At 41.9% G+C, this 9,427-nt stretch overlaps 1 protein-coding gene across 1 annotated transcript in view; it reads right to left on the reverse strand.

The window, feature by feature from the left end:
• LOC142217182 (interleukin-8-like) overlaps window positions 1–9,042 on the reverse strand; it is a 30,498-nt gene extending 21,456 nt beyond the window's left edge. The window contains exons 1-3 of the mRNA XM_075285374.1: window positions 8,929–9,042; window positions 5,253–5,385; window positions 770–857 (exon numbers count right to left, since the gene is read on the reverse strand). Coding sequence (XP_075141475.1) covers window positions 770–857; window positions 5,253–5,385; window positions 8,929–9,004 — 297 coding nt within the window. The 5' untranslated portion in view covers window positions 9,005–9,042. The remainder of the gene's footprint in view (window positions 1–769; window positions 858–5,252; window positions 5,386–8,928) is intronic.
• Between the last annotated feature and the right edge of the window lie 385 nt (window positions 9,043–9,427).

The following is a 9,427-nucleotide window of genomic DNA, read 5'->3' on the forward strand; positions in this document are numbered from 1 at the left end:
CACGGGCCCCACAAACATCATTATTATACTCAGGAGTCTTTTCAGACTCCTGATTATAATGATCGGAGGTCCAGGGGAGGTAAGGAAACACAAAAAAACATGTTACTTACCTCTCCGGGCAGACTTTGGGCCTACTTCTTTGACTCTCCCTGACATCACATGACCGGGGCCTGCGTCCCAGGTCATGTGACATCCTGGACATCATTGAAGATAGCCGACACCACCGAGGACTGCAGCAGAGCCAGGGATAGGAAAGTAACATTGTTTTTTATGTTGGTAGCCCCTTCGGTCTACAATTATTATACTCTGGGGTCTTAAAAGACCCCAGAGTATAATAATTGTTCATGGGTGTTCTATGGCGCAACTGCCGGAAGCCTCACTAAGCCCCACCCACCACTTCTGCTGCCGCCGCCACCAACAGCAACCCCAGCGCTGCTACAAAGATGGGGAAGGTAAGTAGCATACTTTCCCCCCTCTCCCCTAACCTCCTGCACCACCTACAATCGGCAGTGATGCCAGCGCTCCGCTAAGGAGACGTCCCCCACTCCAGCTGTTCCTTACATATGATATCCCCCGAAAATAAGACATGTCATATATTTAGGACCAGAATTTAATATAAGACACTGTCTTATTTTCGGAGAAACACGGTATATATATACACACATATATACACACACAGAGAAATATATATATACAGTATGTGTGTTTGCGTGTATGCTGAACATAATTTAGACAGGTATAATATTTAAAAAGAATTTGAAAATCATACCTTATTCTTAAGAAAATTGTTGATCAAGTGTTTCACCCACTTGACTTCTGGATTTAAGCAGTCTTTACGTCCATTTTTAAATGTAATACTACAAAGACAGAGTATAAATAGTTAAAAGGAGTCTGTCGCAGGAAAATTAGTATCAAACTAATGATGGTACCTCATAGGCTGGTTCTACACTTTCCAAAGATGTCTCTTATTCTGCATTGCATCTCCATTTTCATGAAAATCAGTGTTATATTTTTATATAAATTAGCCTAAAATAGCTTTAGGGGAGTTTTTTTCTTCTGCTTGGGCTTCAGACAACCACCCCTAACTGCTGCCAAACTACTTCCCCAATTGCTTGAGTAACATCTTCCATTTTGTCTGCAGTTAGGGACAGTTATCTGGACCTGAAAGCAAAGCCCCAGCAGGAAAAGACACACCACTAAAGCACTTTTCAGCTAATTTGCATATGAATACAATCCTGATTTTATTATTTTTAGAGATGAGCGAACAGTAAAATATTCGATATTCGTTACTCGTTTCGAATAGCCGCTCAATATTCGACTATTCGATCGAATATCGAACATCATTATAGTCTATGGGGAAAAATGCTTTGTTTCAGGGGAACCCACCATTCGACTCAGGAGGGTCACCAAGTCCACTATCACACCTCAGTAAATGATGACAACACCTCTGGAATGCAACTGAGACAGCAGGGGAAGCATGCCTGGGGGCATCTAACAAGCCCAAGTCACTGTTTTACCCCACCATCACAGCCTATCAACTACACACTTTCCACACTCAAAAAAACTATCAAACTATCTATCAAAGTGGGAAAATACCTGGAAACCTTCTTTCTTCCCCAAATGGATGGACAGAAACCCAAATTTAAGCTAGAGAAACATTAGCAAGCACCCCTTTAAATCACGTTGCCCATGACAACCACAGATGGAATGGGCAATTGGAAATCCAAAAACCCCCACCCTTAACTGTCATTGTGGATGTGTGTGTGTGTGTGTGATGTGGTAAGGCCTTCCAAAATTAACTTTTCTGGCCCTTAATGTGAGCCCTTCCAAATTAAGTCAGAGGCCCATAAGCTGAGCTACCAGCAGAGATTGAGGCCCTTTAGGTGACTTCAGCCTCTTACCAGTAGAGTTTTAGGCCCATTAACTTAGTTCAGCCTTGCACCAGCAGAGTTTTTCGCCCTTTGGGTGAGTTGAGCCTTGCACCAGCAGAGTGTTAGCCCCTTTAAAATTCTTAGCCCCTAAAACTGTGGTTCCAGAACCATCACTCTCATTGTGTTGGATTGATGCAGTGGATTGGACTGAGGACCCAAACATTGACCTTGATTTTGATTGGGAAATTGATGACATTTTGGCATCAAGTCCTGGGGGTAACTTTTATTTAGAGGACCGCAAGGGGGTCCTATGCTGGGCCTAGCCGTTACTACTTTTCTTGGTGTGTTGTCCCCACCTTGCAGCTGCACCTGTCCCATAACATCAGTCGGGCTCAGAGTTCCGCAAGGTCCACTTGACCACCGACGCATCGACAAGCGCCTGCGGTCAGGGATGCTGCTTATCTTTAATCACAGGCCGGGTGAATGTAGCAGAGTCTGAGCCTAGGGTGCAAACTGGGGTGGCCTATCTCCTCTCCCAGCCCAAAATTCATGGCAGGGTTTCTCTCAAAGCCTACTCCTGCGCTGCAACCTCGACCCCAACTACAAGCTGGAAATGCTGTACCACTGGTGTGGGGAGATAGCAGGCTGTGCTGAAGCTCATCAGCTTGGGGGACAGACAGCACACTGCCTCCGAGGTGAGGGATGCCATCCAGGATGATATGGCAATATGGTTTTCCCCGCTGCACCTAGGCCCACGCATGTTTGCGTATGTGATAATGGCTGGAACCTAGTAGCAGATCTGGAGCTTACCAGACTCAAACACAGTCCACACATGGCCCACGTTTTCAACTTGTTGGTGCAAAGGTTCTTTGAAACCTACACTATTGTGCCTGATATACTGGTCAAAGTGCGGCCATTTTCGTAAGTGAAAAGTAGCCTCTGCTAGGCTGAAAAAATTCAGAGCACACTCCTGTCATCTTCGCACCATTGGCTGGCGGAGGAAGACGAGGGGGATTAAGTGGCATTTCATGTCCCTGTCCCACACAAGGCTTGAGGGTGAAGTTCAGTGCATTCCATTGCTTCAGCACGGATGGTGTGAAGGGAGTGTAAAATGGAGGAAATGGAGAGTGACCCTTACAGTTGGGGGCAGCAAAGTCATGCCAAGTAACACACTGGCACACATGGCTGACTTCATGTTGGGTTGCTTTTCAAGAGACAAAGGCATAGTTCACATCATGGAGAGCAAACAATACTGGATTGAACAAAAAATTGGATTGAGCTGATATAGCGTGACTGAATTGCTGTGTATCACACTTAGCTTTTGGGGGGTAGACCCTTAAAAATTGGATTGACCATACATGGCCTGACTGAATTAATGGCTGTCTCCCACTTAACTTCGGGGGGTAGACCCTTAAAAATTGCATTGACCATACATGGCCTGACTGAATGAATGGCTGTCTCCCACTTAGCTTCGGGGGGTAGACCCTTAAAAATTGGATTGAGCTGATATAGCCTGATTAAATTGCTGTGTCTCCCAGGTAGGTTTTGGGGTAACACACCATGGAAAACTGGATTGAGTGTACATAGCCTGACTGAATTTCGGTGCCTCCCACCTAGGTTGTGGGGGTACACACCCTGGATATCTGCATTGAGCGTACATAGCCTGACTGAATTTCTTTCTTTCCCACCCAGGTTTTGGTGGTACACACCGTGAAAAACTGGATTGAGCGTACATAACCTGACAGAATTTCGGTGTCTCCCACCTAGGTTTTGGGGGTACACACCCTGGATATCTGGATTGAGCGTACATAGCCGGACCTAATTGCTCTGTATCCCTGTTTTGGGGTTACACACTACCTGAAAAGCTGGTTTGCACGTATATAGCAAGAAGTAACTGCTGTGGATTCCTGCTATTTTGTGGGGGACACCCCTAATAAAAGCTGGTTTGCACATATATAGCAGGAGGTAACTGCTCTGTATTCCTGCAAATTTGTGGGAGGCACCCCAAAGAAAAGCTGGTTTGCACGTATATAGCAAGAAGTAACTGCTGTGGATTCCTGCTATTTTGTGTGTGTGTGTGGGGGGGACACCCACAACAAATAACAGTTATGTATCCCTGTTTTCCACTGTCCATGGAAAACTGGACTCCTGTCCCTGTAGTGTATAGCTCTGAGAAGAGCTGTTGTTGTTCTTCGGTTTTTCCCTGCCTATCTGAAGCTAATGCCTATCTAGCCCTCAGCAGATATGTCTCTCTCCCTATCTCTCACCGCGAAATAACATGAATATGGCGGCGGCCGTTCTTATGAATGGGAGGTCATATGTTTTCTGCAGCTAATGGGTTTTTTTCAATTTTTTTCACTGCCTCCGTTGTCGTAGTTCCTGTCCCACCTCCCCTGAAAAGTTATTGGTGCAAAAAACGCGCCAGTGAAGGTGGGAGGGGATATGAATTTTTACTGCGTATGCCACGTGGTATTCGATTGGGAACGAATACATCAAACGGCCTGATATTCGATCGAATACATATTCGATCGAACGGTGTTCGCTCATCTCTATTATTTATATTTCTTTATATTAAGCAAAATAAAACATGAAACTACTAGATGACTGAGCTGCGACAGTGAGAGACCCTTCCCACTAGGATACAAATGAAGGAGAATGGAGGCAATAGATGAGAGTAGAAGCTGGGGAACTGGAGGTTGTATGCTTTCCTCAAAGAAGTGGCTTTTGATTGTGGTGGACTATGTGATGTGTTGGGACATTTCCAAAGTATGGGTTGGATACACGAGAAAAAATGTCTTGTGAGGATCAAGAGTATGTCTGGGGAGGTATCCGTATATTAGATCAGAACAGGGGACAGGTTCTGGACATCTTAGTACATCATTATTAATATTATAAATTGCACACTGGGTATCCAGCGGAGGGACTGGTAGAGGGGTGAGACAGAAGACTTGTGAGAGGAAAGGAGATTTCCCAAGACAGCAGAGTTAAAGAGGTTGTCCTGGACCTAAAGGTAATTGATACTGAGGAACCATCTTCAGTATAGGTCATCAGTATCAGATTGGTTGGGGTCCTATACCCAGACTCCGTCCCAATCAGGCGTTTACTAGGTATGGAAGCCCGGAATGAATGGGTTTTAAAACTGACCACTGGCAAGCCATCCCCTATGCAGTTTCTCCAGGAAATAGGATGGAGACCTGGTGGGCGGAGACGGACGCAAGTGTGAATGCCCCCTTACAGTAGTAATTTGGGATAGAATGGTAGAATTATTTGAAGTATACAAATATAGCACTGTATTACACTTTTGACATTGAATTCCTCACTTTTCATACTATGTACAACAATACACACACACACACAAATAGCAATTCTTATAATACTCACATAATTTCCACTCTGGAGCAGTGAGGACCACTATTGATAAGCTCCAAATTCAGAACTTGTGTCTTATCAATAGGTTTTAACAAACTGACAGTTTTGATACATTGACAACGCAGATCTGCTGCTCCAGTTATCCCTGTTTATGAGGAAAAGGCATTTAGTATTTACAATGTCATAAAAATGTAATGCATAGAGATAAATGACATGCTCATAAAATTATTTTCATGAGCAGTAATAAATACAGATATTTTTTATTTAGCACATACATAGTAAGCCAATAATACTATGGTCATTGTACACATAAACATTATATATATATATATATATATATATATATATATATATATATATATATATATATATATGTATAGAGAGTCCATGGGGGACTGTTGGTGTAATTTCTATAATGAACAAAAGAACTGAAAAAGTGGCATTGCATAATATCTAATTCATAATACTTACCTGTTCCAAGCCAAACTAATGCTAAAAATCTGACATTTAATTGAATCTTTCAGCATACTATGCAGCCTTATTCTTTGGAAAACCTGTTCTAGATAATAAGTGTTGAAATTTAATTCCCTATACTATGTACAACAATATGAGCACATATATTGTAAGGGGGATACAATACACATAGTATTATATGAGGTAAAGCACATCATCTTAGGAGATAAACTGCTGGGAATAGAGTTGAGTGTGATACCGTCAGCTATGGCAGGAGCAGGGCTGTATAATACAATAAACCAATACTACAATATAATAAATCAAAACATGCTACACAAAGCAGCACATTTCTTAAAAAAATTCTCATGGACAATCCCATTTGGCTAGAAATGGCTAAGTGACAAGCTAACCACAAGGTTTCCCACTACCGGTACATCCAGTGACTACCCATATCAAATGAAACAATAGGCTGACATTTCTTGTTTTCTACAGCTCAGATATCAGCTTTGCTGAGTAGACAACACTAGGTAAGGGTTTTAATGAGAAATCTATTGCTGGAGGTTTCGATAAGGAAGTCTTACACAACTAAGTAATGAGAAATAATTTACATATTAGAACTGTTTATCTTTTGTTGCTGTAAGTTTGCGTTTATCTCTATGTATGCATCTACAGTAGATGTACATATTCTGTATAAGAGGCAGAGTCTCCCCATGCCAGCCAGAACACTTAATATCAGCAAAATGTCACAGTCACAATACTCCCAATAATATCAGTGCCACTATAACAGCAAAAGAAGCAAAATAACTACTGGAGTGCCGCAGGCAGAGCACCCTGTTATAGCTTGAATAGTGAAGCCAGAGTACCTATGTAATCAATGGTGCAACTAGTAAAACTGGGTCTCCCAGCAAGCTTTTGACTTGGGCCCCTCCCCACAGCATAGCGCCCCCTTTCCTTGCCCCCCAAACAGTATAATGCTCCATTTAGGGTCACAGTTGACACAGAGTTTTTTGGTCAGGAATCCGCCTCAAAATCAGCCTCCAAAAAAGCCTCCCAATAGAACTCTATTACGAGGCTTTTTTTGGAGGCTGATTTTGAGGCAGATTCCTGACCAAATTCCTAACCAAAAAACTCTGTGCGAACTCAGCCTTTCACACTCTATAATGTCCTAAAGTATGTCCCACAATGGGCCCCTCCACATGGCATTATGTCACGTAGTGGCCCCTACACACGGTATTATGTCCCACTGTGGCCCCTTCAAATGGTATTATGCCCGCAAAAACTATTATTATACTGTGGGGTCTTTTCAGATTCCAGAGTATAGTGTTCCCTCAGAGGAGGTAAGAAACATAAAAACCAATGTTACTTACCTATCCTGGGCTCCAGCGCACTCCCTGCTCCTTTTTGCCCTCTTCAATGTTGGCACAGACGTCATGTCGGCCAGGCCAGCTTCACTGACCCACATGACATCTGAGATGTCACCAAAGAGGTCCAAAGACTGTGGGGATGCCAGGATCCCAGGAGAGGTGAGTACCACTGTTTTTAATATTTTCTCACCTCCCCTGGGCCTCCTATAATTATACTCCTGGGTCTTTTCAGACCCCAGAATATAATAATAGTAGCATTTGTTGGGGTTCGTGGGCCTGCGTCGTCACTTACCAATCCCCGCTCCTGCTCACAGCCACGTCTGCTTCTACATAAGGGGAAGCGGAGGTGGTCATGAGTAGGAGCAGGGATTGGTAAGTAAATAAGGACTGTTACTTTCTGTGGTTACTCCAGTAGGTAACAGTCTATTTAAAAAAAAAAAAAAAATTAAAATAAGTTCCTGAGCACTGTAGCAGCTGCTAGCACTACTTCCCCAGTACTTACACAACTCTGTGTAACCATCTGTGTACCCAGGCTAGACAGTACCAGTAAAAGTAAAATGAACAAATACTGCCATGTTCCTCTTGTCAGAGCATCACCCTGGTGGCCCCAGCCAGTGTCCATCTAGCAGAAATTATATTTTAGTGTTTTTTTTACTTTAGGATTAGGTAGGTTATAGTAACCCTAATATTAACCCCCCAAAATGTCCGTATGATAAACAAAAATGGTAATTAGCTAAAGAACAAAGTTCTCTCCTTCATTTCAGAAACTGTACTGGATGGATGTTTACATACAGTGATGCTACAGATACATACATACATACATACATACATACATACATACATAGACATACATACATAGACTTCCATTCATACCCCTCAGGATTTCTTTCAGAATTTATGTTTTCAGGAGAGCAGGGATAAGGGCTGCAGACTGAACTGTCAAACAGCATCTTGGATTTCACTGAGAATAAAACAAAGCAGCCTGCACTATATGAGAAAACATGCAGGTTGCAGAGTACAAATTTTCTTTAATAGATATCTATCGCAATATAAAAAGGTCTACAAAGGTGTCCTTACTCTTTACAGTTTAACTCCCATTTTATTTTATATTATTAATATTGTGTCAGGGGGTGTTTGGTCAACAATTTTGTAATATACTTAATTAACCTATCTAACTTCCTGTTAATAGAAAACAGACTCTAAAATTTTCACTTGCAACTTTCTAACTGAGCTGTTACCAGGGAAATCTGTACACATTTGTATAGCCAGTATGCAGAGTGATAGCATTTACCAAAGGGGGGGGGGGGGGTTGCATTTCAAACAGCTGTACATCTGGTTTTATACAATCTTGAAAAATGCTTTTGGCATCACATGAAAGCAGAGATTCTGATGTGCTTTCCAATATTTGGAATGGTATGGCATTAGGGTATGGTATGCAGTATTAGCTATAAAATAACCTGCTATATCAATAGTTGAAACGTGAGAGCACTATATGCAGCAGTTCATGCACCTTCCTGACAGCGATAATGACTGATTTCTCAGAGAATCTCACATTTCATGTGATAACAGAAACATATGTTTAGTTGCAATGCTACATCTCTACCTGCTGCAGTGAATGCAGGTGTACGGGACAGACTCTCCCTTAGAGCATTGCTAGTGGCTACTTTACAGCCTGCTTTCTAGTAAAAGGAAGTTAGTTTAATTATGTAATTAAATTATATTAAACAATTAAGTATATTACAAAAATGTTCACCAAACATCTCAATGCACAGATGCAAAAAAAGGGAGTTACACTTTAAGACTGCATAAACTCAAAGAAAATAGACAATATATGGAACAGATACAATTATAAGTAAAGGAATATCTCTTACCATTGCAGATGATGAGCATTGCTGTTAGCTGAAGCAATATAACGCATACAGATGAGGATGGGATTTGGCACTGCATGCTGTCAGCAGTACAAGGGCAGATATGTGTCACTTTTGAGCCCCTTCAGTCAGTCTGCTCACTGTACGTCTCTGCATTGCTTTGCTTTCTTTTATACTCCCAGGCTGGCTATAATTCATGTCCCGCCTTCCTTACAAGAGTTTGCAGTTTAGTTCTCTTGAATCTTTTGAGATACACTTAATGCTGTGGATAGACAGATTTACATAGTGCAGTTTACTTAGTATTATTACAGTAAATACTTTTAAGGAAATGTAAAAACTTATCTTTCATCGCTCCGACATTGGCAACAAGTGACTCATTTCAGAGTGAAGAGCAATTTCCTAAACACAAGAGCATTATTATCGCTCTCATAAAATAAATATTGGAATCATGAACAGTATTTGTTTTTCATCCAAGTTTTTCAGATACAAGGATGTGCGAGGC

This window comes from Leptodactylus fuscus, chromosome 1, assembly GCF_031893055.1.
Source record: "Leptodactylus fuscus isolate aLepFus1 chromosome 1, aLepFus1.hap2, whole genome shotgun sequence".
Classification (NCBI taxonomy): Eukaryota; Metazoa; Chordata; class Amphibia; order Anura; family Leptodactylidae; genus Leptodactylus; species Leptodactylus fuscus.